This window comes from Camellia sinensis, chromosome 1, assembly GCF_055761805.1.
Source record: "Camellia sinensis isolate YWXY chromosome 1, ASM5576180v1, whole genome shotgun sequence".
Classification (NCBI taxonomy): Eukaryota; Viridiplantae; Streptophyta; class Magnoliopsida; order Ericales; family Theaceae; genus Camellia; species Camellia sinensis.
In genome coordinates this window covers 204827806-204840822 of record NC_138961.1, presented here as the reverse complement: position 1 = coordinate 204840822, position 13017 = coordinate 204827806, and the positions used below count along the sequence as shown (strand labels likewise).

Here is a 13017-nt window from a genome sequence, read left to right as displayed (position 1 = left end):
AGTTTAGATCAAAATAACTGAGCATTTGAAACGTCAGTTAAACATATTTGAGGAGCATTGAATTATTTTACAAGATGTATTCACGAGTCCTTAAAAAGAAAATTAAATTTACACCATTAATCTAAAATTTTTCTTTACTCTGTTTTTTTGTTTTGTTTTGTTTTTTAGGAATACATAGATTTTTGAAAAAAATTAAGGATCATGAAAAATTTTTTATGAAAATGATCATGAAAAATTTATGATTCTTAGATTATCTTGATTAATGTGTAATACTTTATTCTAAGTATAATTAAAAAATTATAAAATTTTTATAATTGTTTTTATGAAATATTTTTTATAATACCTACTATTGCTGTAGATTTTTCCACACCTCACATACCTAGCGCAAGAATTCTTGGAGGAAAAAAACAAAGAAAGAAGAAAAGCAGGAAGCACCATGGTGAGGTTTGAGCCGTGCTTGATGCGATGGAGTCTTTGTGGGACATTAGGAGACAAATGGGTAGGCCTAGGGATAGTGTGATGAAGGGGGGTCCTATACCTACACATGGTAGGCACCATAGAGGCCTATAAACCCTATGCTATAATCATCTCGTATATGGAGCTGGTGCCTATAAAGCAAGGCATGCCTGCACCGAGCTTCCCACACACAGACAGACAAAACACACACACAGATGTCTAACTCTAATGGGAAGAAGACAATGGCAGTGGGTGAATCATATTCATATCCCATGAATGGCGGTGACGGCCCCTATAGCTACTCTCGAAACTCCATCTATCAGGTCTCCCTCTTTTCACTCTCTCTCTCTCTCTGTCTCTCTCAAACACACATACACATAACATCTATGTCAGTTTGGAGATGTTTGTTGTTTGGCTAGGAAGAAATTTTATTCTCTCACTCTCTTTCTCTACTAAGCTTTCTGAAGTTAAACATGCACACATCCAAGATCTAATAGTAAGTCAGTTTGAAGATGTTACCTGTTTGACTAGCAAGAAAAATTGTTCCCTTTCTTTCTCAAGTTGAACATACAAGCACGTTATCTATGTCAGTTTGGAGATTTTAATTGTTCACTTGTTTGGCTGGGAAGAAAAGTTGTTACTCTCCCTGTCTCTCTCTCTAATAAGCTTTCTGAAACACACACACACACACACACACACACACACACACACGACATCTATGCCAGTTTGAACATCTCTCTCTCTCTCTCTCTCTCTCTCTACCTTCTGAGCTTTCTGAAGTTCAACATACACGCACATAACATCTATGTCAGTTTGGAGGTGTTACATGTTTTTCTAGCAAGAAAAAAAAAGCTTTATGAAGTCAAACACACATAAATCTGTCTTCTTGGAGATCTTAGTGTTTGGCGAGCAAGAAAAATTACTCACTACTGAGTGCGATGCAACACAAATAGATGGTGTTAGATCCATTTGCAGTGATACACGATGGTGAATAACTGCACTGAGTATTTCTTACTAGATTCGAATATATGCAAAAAAACACACACAAATGCTTTTACAAATTATTTATTTATTTATTTTTTATAATGGGATGACGATGATATTGATGATGAACTTTACACTCTTGCAGAGAGAAGTAGTGGATGCTTCAAAAAGTATGATAACTGAAGCCATTTTTGACAACTTTGACTTCGAAAACTCGCCTTCTAATCGACTCAACACTATCAGGATCGCCGATTTGGGCTGTTCTGTTGGACCAAACACTTTCATGTCCGTTCAAAACATCCTCCAAGCCATAGAACTCAAACACAAAACAATTCAACAAAACCCTACAAGCCCTGAATCCCAAATCCACCACCCTCAAGCCCAAACCCTAGAATTCCAAGTCTTTTTCAACGACCTCACCGCCAACGATTTCAACACACTCTTCATAACCCTTCCACCCTCTTCTCCACCGTACTTCGTTGCCGGCGTCCCTGGCTCGTTCCACCATCGGGTGTTCCCGGAGGCCTCACTCCACGTTGCATACTCCTCCTATGCACTCAACTGGATGTCTAGGGTTCCTGAGGAAGTGGTGGAAAGAGACTCCCCCACGTGGAACAAAGGGAGAGTTCACTACACCCACAATGCGAAGATTTTCGAAGCCTACTCGGCTCAGTTCAAGAGGGACATGGAGGATTTTTTTAGGGCTAGGGCACAGGAGGTTGTGGAGGGAGGGCTCTTGCTGCTTCTTTTGCCTGGTTGTCAAGATGGAGTCCTTCCTTGTGAGACATCTGCTAGTTTGCAGCATGAACTTTTTGGATCATGCCTCATGGACATGGCCAAGATGGTAAGGTCTAAGGGTTGAAACCAAATATCTTAATACAAACCATGATTTTAAATTATAATATCTTATTAGTTATCAACAATGCTAGGTATCATCAAAGTCTTTTATGAAAATGATCATGAAATATTTTTGACCTTTGGATTACACTTAGAATAAAGCATCACACACTAATTAAGGTAATTTAAGAATCACAAATCTTTCATGATCATTTTCATGAAAAAAATTTCATGATCCTTAATATTTCTTGTTAGTTATTGATATGAGTGATATAATCATATACAAGTCTTCAACATTGAAAACCATTGATCAATGTATCAGTTTTAAAAAGTTTAAAATCCCGATACGGTGACAAAACAGTAATGTTAACTACATTCATACTAAGTGTGTGACAAAACAGTAAGATCACACATTATTTTTCGAATCTTAGAGCCTAGCTATTTGCAGCTTCATATGGAACCTGTTACAAGCATTTTAAAGAAATGGAGTAGCTACACTTTCATTTACATCATTTGCTCATGCATCAAGATGCATTCAAAATGCTCCAGAAGACATAATTTGTTATGAACTTTAGATTCCTATTTAGATTCATATCATGACAATAGCTCAACGGTGATAAACGAGCTGAACGAGTCAAATAATTAACCTTTCAAATTTAGTTTAATAATTTTAACGAGTTTCAAGATTTATTCAAGTTTGGTCCTTAAACTTTCAAACCAATTTTAAATAACTTTTTATCGAGTCAAGCTCAAGCAGTTTAGTGTTTTTTTTTATAGTTTTAAACTTATCAAGCTAAGCATAACGAATAATTAACTGTTCAAACTTAGGGGTTGTTTGGGATAATCTAAATAAATACAATTTTTTTACTTTTTATGAAATATGAGTTAGGTTTGAAGTGATGTAGGAAAGAGGTGATGTAATTTAAATAAGATAGAAATTTTTTGATTTTTTTAAGTTATGACAAATAAAGTCTTAATTTGAAAACTTTAACAAACTCTAAAATATGTTCAAATTTGATTTGTTTACTTACTTGAACGATTCAGCTCGTATATTATCTCTAAACCTATGCATGACAGTTCAATGGACAGTACCTCAAGTTTGACCATTGACTTTAGTTGACTGATAGTTAACTTCAAATTTCCCTACCACAACATTGAGAATTTGAGATGCAATACAAAACATACTTGATTTTTTTTTTTTTTTTCTCTTCCTAAATTAGAGTGTATATAGATATTTGATTTCCCACGGAATTAGGCCTGCACAGTTTACTTCGAAAATTAGAGGGTTTGAGATTGGTTTTTTTAATCTAAAAAAGCTAATAATATGTTTGGCAAATACTAAAAAGTGTCTTTTTTTTTCTTTTTTTTTTTCTGTTTGTGAGAAAGTCAACTTCTTTTCTTAATTTTTTTTTTAGCTCTTTTCAAATAAGCTTCTTTTTTTTTTTTCCTTTGTTTTTGTTCAAGTCTTAGTCATATATCTAATTTGGCAACTATGGACTAGCTAATTTGTGTTATGCAAGTTTGGCACTAGTGTTATGATCATTCTTCAAACAATTCCATTACGAAATTTATATCATTAATACCATATTCCTTTAGGACGGATATTTTACTCAATGTCATACCCCTTTTGTTATGGCAAATATACACACAAAATAGATGATCATTGACACTTTTACAACTCGGATTTATTAATCTCAAATGATCACTTTTATTTCAGGGAATGATTAGTGAAGAAAAAGTGGATTCCTTCAACTTGCATCTCTACCATACATCGCCCATGGAGTTTAGGGAATTAATAGAGGCGAATGGGTACTTTCACATTGAGAAAATGGAAAGTTTTAATCCCTTTCCTATTCTCAAAGAGTTGCCTAATTTTCACGAGTTGGCAACACATTTTAGAGCTGCCATAGAAGGACTCATTACTGAACACTTTGGAAGTGAGATCGTTGAGGAGTTATTTGAACGCTACGCTGAGAAAATTGCTCAAAACACCTATGTGTTTGATGCTCAAAACACCAAAGAGTTCATGATTTTCGCTTGTCTCAAGCGCAAAGTGGGTGATGAAGGGAACGGAGATCTCCATTTTAATTCCAAAGAAAATCAAAATTGTTGAAAATCATTTGAGTGCTTTCCCTTTCTGTTTGCTTCATTAATGCTGGTTTTTGAGTCCATCCCTTACTGGATTTTTGTTTGAAGAGTTTTTAATAACTTTAATTGCCATGAGTTGTTAGCATGGAGTTTTTTTTTTTTTTGTGCGCTTGCTTGCTCGCTTGTGTGTGTTCTGTTTTGTTTTTGCTTTGTTGTTGTAGTTATAACTAATGTAAGTCGTGTATTGTATTATTTGTGTAATCTGAATAAATGCATTTTATGATTTTCCATTGCGTGATAAAATAAATGGTTGATTTCATTTTTTTATTTTTTCTGTTTTATATTTATTTATTTAACACATATAACCTGCAAGTTTGAAATGCAACATAACCATATAAATTTACAACTATTAATAAAAAAAATAAATAATAGGAAAATGTTGCATTATAAATATAACACAAAATTATTAACTTTTGAAAGAAAATATGTGCATTAACTCTTTTTATAGTAATATAAAATTAACTGCATTATTGGATCTTGTTTTAAAAAATATACATAACCCACCAAGATAACCATTTTATTAAAGTTGTGAAAATATTTTTTAATAAAAAATAAAAATTACAACTCAGATTGGGCATTAACTCTTTCTATTTATTATGTAAATATAATTCAAAAATCTTATCCAAACATGATATTAAAATGTATAAAAAGAATTATAATTTGAAAATCTTTCTAAACACAACCCATATTTTTTCTCAATATTATCTTTGTCATTTGATCTAATAACGTTCTGTCAGATAGGAAGAGATGCAATTTACCCCAAAAATAATGATCGGCTGTTCGAGACTCGAGAGGGTAGTTAAGAGCAACTTTGTTTGTCCCTCCAATTCCAAAGGTAGGTAAGAGTATTTTCTGGACCAGTCCATCCTCGGCGGCTCGAACCGCACTCACGTCTCTCCCAAAACAACGCGGCCTCGTTGGGAAATGATTATTTTAAAAACTTTTTAATTTTTTGATTATTTTAATAAGTTATTTTAATTTTTATGTTTAGAAAGATGTGATAAATTTTTATTTGAATTACTGTATTATAAAATGTGTTAAAATGATATTTAAAATTAAAATAATAAATTTATTCTTAAAATTATAATTTTTTAAATTAATATAAAAAGACAAAATCATAATTTACTAGTTAATGTAGCAATTTGTTAATTCACAGTGTAAGCTGTGCCTGCCGGCAGCTGCAGTCTTTTTTTTTTTTCTTTTTTTTTAAAAAAAAAACTTTAAACAGTAAAACTTTTTTGCCTTATTTGTATTGTGAGGCTATAATAGCCTCAACCTGTCTTCCCAAACAGCGCTTATAAATCGACTCCACATCTACGAGTCTATCCACTTCACTTTCTCTTCTTCGATCACACTGTTTCAAAACCTTCACAACAACAATGGCGGATACCAATACCGAAGCTCCATATTCCCACAATTCACACCCTCCAACAATCGACGGCAACGTCCTGGTGGCCAAGGCCCTCTCACGTGCCGGCGTGGACCGCATGTTCGGCGTTGTCGGCATCCCCGTCACCTCCCTCGCCAACCGCGCCGTCGCTCTCGGCGTCCGATTCATCGCCTTCCACAACGAGCAGTCAGCCGGCTACGCCGCCTCCGCCTACGGCTTCCTCACCGGCCGCCCCGGCATCCTCCTCACCGTCTCCGGCCCCGGCTGCGTCCACGGCCTAGCCGGCCTCTCCAACGCCGCCGTCAACGGCTGGCCTATGGTCATGATCTCCGGCTCCTGCGATCAGAGCGATTTTGGCCGCGGCGATTTCCAGGAGCTCGATCAGATCGCCGCCGTGAAACCCTTCTCGAAGTTTTCTGCCAAAGCCACCGATATTAAGGAAATCCCTAATTGTGTTTTCCAGGTTCTCGATCACGCTTCTTCGGGTCGGCCTGGCGGGTGTTATTTGGATTTTCCGACTGATGTTCTGCACCAAACTGTTACTGAATCTGAGGCTGAGAAGTTGATTCTTGATGCTGAGAATCAGAGACAACAAGAGGTGATTGAGAAATTTGATAATTCTGAAATTGAGAAAGCGGTTTCGTTGCTGCGACACGCGGAGAGGCCATTGATTGTGTTTGGTAAAGGTGCTGCTATTGCTAGAGCTGAGAACCCTTTGAAGAAATTGGTAGATTGTACTGGGATTCCATTCTTGCCCACCCCAATGGGGAAGGGTTTGTTGCCGGACACTCACGAGCTCGCTGCAACTGCGGCGAGATCGCTTGCAATTGGTAAATGCGATGTTGCACTTGTAGTTGGTGCAAGGCTTAATTGGTTGTTGCATTTTGGGGAACCCCCAAAGTGGTCGAAAGATGTGAAGTTCATCTTGGTTGATATAAGCAAGGATGAAATTGAGCTTAGAAAGCCCTATGTGGGATTGGTTGGGCATGCCACAAAGATTGTGGAGATGATTACTAAAGGGATTAAGGATGACCCTTTTTGTTTGGGGAAGACTCATCCTTGGGTTGAAGCTATATGCAAGAAATCAAAAGAAAATGTGTCCAAAATGGAGGCTCAATTGGCAAAGGATGTTGTGCCTTTTAATTTTCTCACACCGATGAGAATTATCAGAGATGCGATTCTTGGAATGGGTAGTCCTGCTCCGATTTTGGTTTCTGAAGGAGCAAATACAATGGACATTGGTCGGGCGGTGTTGGTTCAGATGGAGCCGAGGACTAGGTTGGATGCAGGGACATGGGGGACAATGGGGGTTGGTCTTGGTTATTGCATTGCTGCTGCGGTGGCTTCACCTGACAGGCTTGTGGTTGCAGTCGAAGGGGACTCTGGGTTCGGGTTTAGTGCTATGGAAGTTGAGGTTTGTCTCCTTACTTGTTTATGCTTCTATGCATTATTCTTCATTGATAATAGAAATTCATGTAAAATGCATCATTGCCATCAATCTTGAATTAGCATAATGCTAATTGTCTTGTTGATTTGTGTTTTTGTGCAGTATTCTCATTCTACTGTTTTTTTTTCTCCTACTAGTTTGAATCTTGTGTATTATATATATCATCATAGGTGTCAAAGAAATGTAAGCATTAGGTTGTGTTTAGGATGAATTAAATCCATGCCTACTAGGAGATAGTGACTGTGATCACAGACTTATTGCTACATAGATGGTAGTAAATTTGTCTTCACTGCTAAAAGTTTGAATCAGTTAAATAATTTCATTGGGTGCATTTCTTGGTGGATTGTAACAAGCATTATGAAGAATATACACAAGATATTTTGAATATAAATGGGGCATATTTTAGTGAATCTTGCCTGTGGAATTTGCCGTTTTAGCAGTCAGGGGAAGAAAGAAGTTTTGGAGAACGATGCGCGACCTGGTTGAGAATCTTGCCAATCAAATTCTAATAGGGTGCTAACATGCATTTGACATGTAGCTTGGGGTCATCTGAATTTGATAATCTATTTGCTTTGATTGTCAGCCAAAAAGAATCAGTTTGTATTTTATTTATTTATTTTTTGCTTGCATTTGTTTTTGTTAGCATGTTATTTCTGTGCTCATAGTAGCAACAGCTATAATTTCACTTTTTCTTTGTTTTTTTTTTTTTTTTTTTTCTTCTTCTTTTCTTTGTTTGCTTTTGTAGTTTTTTTTCCCTTTTGAAGACAGTTTTGTTGCCTTGATGCAGTTATTTGATTTCTCTTTAATTTAAACCTTGCTGAATAAAATTGGTTCAGTTGGAGGAAAAATTCTGGAAACAAGACATTATTCTTCTGCTTTTGACAAAAATATGAATTTTTTTGAGCATTCCCTACTTAAAAAAGATATTATAGAATATGCAACTTAATCTTGATACTATTGTTGATAATCCAATCTTTATTACTGTTGCATATAACCCGAAACTACTGCAGCTCAATGGTGCAGAGACATTCATCTAAGAGAAGGGTAAAATTAGGAATTCAGTTTTACTGATTGCTAAGAGCAGGAAATGAAATGGGATGCAAATTACATCGAATTGAAACGTTGAGATATCCAGATGTACAAAACTGCCATACTTTTTAATATTTTAAAAGTTCAGCTTGGAGCATCTTTTGATCTTTTAATTAAATTCTCTAGCAGCTTTAAAAAATAACTAGTTAGTGTTACTAGAGGAACATACAAAACAGTCAGAATTAACAAGATAAATTTCAGGGTATGTATTTGCTCTCTTGACTGATCTTATGGAAAGCATTTCATATTATTTTCTCTGTTTGTAGATTAGAAGTAGTTCTGGGGAAATTGTCTCTCATTGTTTTGTTTATTTATTTATTTATCTTGAATCATACAACTGCAATAGCTTTGGCAACCACTCAAGAACTTTGGGTTCTTGTAGTTGGCTTTGGTCTGCACAACTCTCTTCTGGATTTTTTTTTGCCTAATGGAAATAATGTATCTATTGTGTGCCTTGTGAACTCTGTAGACATTGGTTCGATACCAGTTGCCCGTGGTGGTGATAGTTTTCAACAACGGTGGTGTATATGGTGGTGATCGGAGAAGCTCCGAAGAAATTACAGGGCCTTACAAGGATGACCCGGCACCCACTTCTTTTGTCCCCGGTGCATCATATCACCTTCTAATTGAAGCTTTTGGGGGCAAAGGTTATCTTGTTGGGACCCCCGATGAACTCAAGTCTGCTCTTGCTGAATCCTTCACTGCCCGGAAACCAGCTGTGATTAACGTTACGATTGATCCATATGCCGGTTCAGAAAGTGGGAGGATGCAGCACAAGAACTAAGGGTGGGCTCAAATCGTTTGAATTTTTATGGATTGTTTGCTGGTGGGAAAGGTGGCTTGCCTGCGACACTGTTTAATAATGTAAAATTCCTGAATCTAGATGCAGAATTATTACTAGGAATAATGTTTTAGAGCACTAAATTGGGAGCTCTAGAGCATCACTAATGATGTGGCACAGTGGCTCCCACCAAAGTGATGTGATGTTTTGGCTTGAGTTTGTTTTGTTTTTTTTTTTTTTAAGCTCATTAGAGCTATTAGTAGTCTAAAAATTAGTGAGATGAATCACCACTCTTATTACTAGCCTGCACACAATTATACATCGAGTTTCTTTGTCATACTAGTCTTCTTTTTCACATAAATGCAGAACAAGTGTTGTGATATTTGTAGCAAGATGATGTACAATGTTAATGGACTCCATTTTCAAATTTCATGTTTGATCTATAGATTCTGTGATGCATTCAATTTTAATGACCTTTTTGGGATCATGGAAATATTGGCCTCTTTGGTGCAACTTATAGAAAATAATGATAGAGCATTAAATATAATGTTCCAAATAATGATAGAGCATTAAATATAATGTTCCAATCTTGTTGCTCTACACTACATGTATTTTTGTAGTTGATTTTATGATTAATTTTGTGTTTGCAAAATTATTAGAGGCAGATTTAAGGGACAATATCATCAATTTCACCAATTTTAGGTACATCAACATGTGTACTCTTTAGAGTCCGTGGGCCATTTTGGGTACATCAACATGAATCCGGATCACCCGTCGCCTTCCCCTGTCGCCCTTTCCTGTCGCCCCCAAAACGACGTCGTTTTGGGGGCAATTTTCAGAAAAAAAAAAAACGCAGAGAAGAGGAAGGAGAGGAAGAGGGAGAGGGAGAGGGAGAGGGAGGGTAGGGAGGAGGAGCCGCCGTCGTCGTCCTCCAGCTCGCCGTCCTCGTCCCTCGCCGCCGTCGCAGCCGCCGTCGCTGTCATCACAGCAGCTCCACCTCGTCGCAGCCGCCGTCGCTGCCATCGCTGCCGTCGCTGCCTCCACCTCCGACCCGCCTCCACCTCCTCCTCCTCCTCCTCCTCCTCTGTATTTATGGCCCCCTCCAGTCCGGCCATTCCCCTCCTCCTCCTCCTCCCTCCTCCCTCCCTCTTCCTCTCCTTCCTCCCTCTTCTGCGTTTTTTTTTTCTGAAAATTCGCCCCCAAAACGACGTCGTTTTGGGGGCGACAGGAAAGGGCGACAGGGTAGTGCTACCGACGATCCGTTCCCACATCAACATGTGTACTCTTTTAGAGTTCGACACTTATACCATTTCGCTTTCATGTTTATTTATTTATTTTGTTTTTGTTTTAAAATGTTCATGAGTTGAAGACTCTCCAAATTAGATTGTTTTAAATTCACTTACCAGAATCAAAATGCTATTTAGGTGGTGTTTGGCAAGTGGGTTGGGGCTAAAATAGCCACAAAAGACAAAACAGGCTATTTTAGCCACAACAAACAAAACATCACATCCAACCCATAATCATTACACTCTTCTCTCACAAAAAAAAGCTAAAAAGTCAAAAAGCCAAAAAGCCCTTCCCAAACCAAGCTTTTTAGCCAGGCTAAAATAGCCAAAAAAACTAAAAAGCCAAAAAGCCAACCCACTTTCCAAACGGAGGCTTAAAGAGGTTGTGGGACTTCTGTTGAAGGCTACGTGGTCAGAGTCTCCACCCAATCCCGTTGTAGTTAGAAGTGGCGAAGCGTGTTTCCTCCTCATGCTTGGTGAAAAGTCTTCTACACAACCTTGAAATAGTCTCTTCTATTTTTAGAAAATATCAATTAATGTAAAAATCGATCATATAATCATATTAAATAATTGTGTTTAATTTTGTGATTCGTAATAAAAACCTTGTGAATATCTTTTTTGGTATATTTGTAACAAAAACAAATATCATATGCGGGAGCTTATAAATACACTTCAAAAAATTTATTAAAAATTTTATTTTTAAATTTCATTCAATTTTTAAAATCCCAATTAATTTCATATCTTTACCCAGCTTAGCCATCCACCCAACCACCATGCGCAACCTCTGTAGCTGGTGCCACCACCTCCCCTTTTTTTCCTAATGTCCATTGCTGCTTCCCATTCAAAAACCCTAGGTTAGAGAGAGACATAGAAGTTCCTATTTGAAGGTGGTGGAGGTGGTAGATGGTGGCTGGTATCGTTTAAGAATAGGTTATTTTAGCTTTGTTTTAGGAATTTAGCTAAAAATTAATTTTTAGTTTTTAATTTATTTTAAGTCATATCATCTTTCACTTTTTTATACATTTTTTCAAAAAAAAGGTTAAGAAAACTAAAAAATCACATTTGAACCAATAAGTCTTTAACTTAAAAAATCACATTTTAACCAATAAGTCTTTAGTTTTTTAATTTTTTATAAAAAAATAGAGAGAATAATATGAAAAATAGAGAGAATAGTATGATAATTAATAGTATTTTTAACTTTTTGACTAAGGTGTTGTTTGTGATGTTCTAAATAAGTACATTTTTTTTCTTTTTGGACTAAAAAGTTGAGAAAAAAAAATGGATGTTTAGGTTAACTTTTTGACTTTTTACAAAAAAAATATGTATTAAAAAATTGTATAAATAAGTGTATATGAGAAGTTTTAGTGAAGTAGACAGTACGGCCCGTACAGTCTGGGCAGAGTAGTGGGCTAAGTAGGAGATAGGAAATGGTTGCTTCCTTTTCGTGCTTGAATTGGACGGTGTTGTTTGGCCCGTGGGGGTCCACCACGAGTTCCGTTTTGCTAATTGGAACTGTTCAATATGTAGAACGCGTTGAGTAATATATCTTTCTAAAAAATCGCGTTAATCGGATATCGATAACTATTTGATCATATTAATTTTTTGTCAACCGTTAACTATAACACCATCCATTTTTTATACACGTAACAACCCGACCCATGATTAACGTTAATCCATGCTTAAGTATGCCTAACAAGTAATTAGGGAGAAATCCTGAGTTAATTATATGTGCATTGCATTATTTTTGTATTTATATCTGTTTAACGTAAGAAGATCTGTTCATGTTTTTGTTTTGGTTTGCGAGTTGAAGGCCTTATCGACATCTGATTTTGAAATTGACTTGATATACGTGTTATTTGGAATCTTTAGGAATTTATGGTGAGTTCAATTTGAAATTGATTCGGAATCAAATAATTAGAATCAAATAATTCCAATTAATTAATCTAAGCTTGAATTAATTAAGCTCCACTAATTAGTCTATATAAGGCCACTACCAAGCCCAAGACTTATTTTCTCTTCATCCATTTTGAGCTCAAACGTATAGAAGAAGGAGAAGAGAGAGATTGAAACCAAACATTTAAGGAAAAAGAGAATTAAGAAAGAATTAGGAGAGATTGAAGGGAATTGAGGAAGTTTAGTTCCAACACTAGCTAACTCAAGATTTAAGGTAGGAAATTTAACTCTTTAATTATGAAATTGAATTACTTAGTGCAAGAATTCAAGGGAATTAGAGGTTTGAGCATGAGAATTAAATTAAGAATGTAGAATGAAAGAGTAATTCATGCATTTTGAGTTTAATTTCAAGAATTCCCTCATCCATGTCTTGAATTCACCCTAATTTTGGAAAATCATCAAGTTTCATGTTGTTTTGTAGCATTTGATCATGTTTTGAGAAAATTGAGTTCAAAGGAATTCATGCATGTCATGTTCATGGGACATTCATAAATTTTAAGTTGAATTTTTGCATAATTGGCAAGCTATTGGACCATGATTTCTTGAAATGATCCTTAATTCATGATATTTTATGAGTTTCTCAATGTTTCCTCAAGTTTGGCCCAGAAAAATTGAGCTTTAATGTCTTAAGAATGAGTTTTGAAAC

General features: G+C 36.2%; 2 protein-coding genes across 2 annotated transcripts; both read left to right on the top strand.

Annotated features, from left to right (window-relative positions):
* The first annotated feature begins 367 nt into the window (after positions 1 to 367).
* On the top strand, positions 368 to 4655 carry LOC114315158 (loganic acid O-methyltransferase). Its single transcript, XM_028261729.2, has 3 exons — positions 368 to 779; positions 1586 to 2284; positions 3995 to 4655. The coding sequence occupies exons 1-3, from the start codon at positions 672 to 674 to the stop codon at positions 4388 to 4390; spliced, it is 1203 nt and encodes a 400-aa protein (XP_028117530.1). The 5' UTR covers positions 368 to 671; the 3' UTR covers positions 4391 to 4655.
* Positions 4656 to 5584: 929 nt separating this feature from the next.
* Positions 5585 to 9559, top strand: LOC114315157 (Thiamine pyrophosphate dependent pyruvate decarboxylase family protein). The gene is made up of 2 exons (XM_028261727.2): positions 5585 to 7229; positions 8821 to 9559. The coding sequence occupies exons 1-2, from the start codon at positions 5805 to 5807 to the stop codon at positions 9133 to 9135; spliced, it is 1740 nt and encodes a 579-aa protein (XP_028117528.1). The 5' UTR covers positions 5585 to 5804; the 3' UTR covers positions 9136 to 9559.
* The last annotated feature ends 3458 nt before the right edge of the window (positions 9560 to 13017 follow it).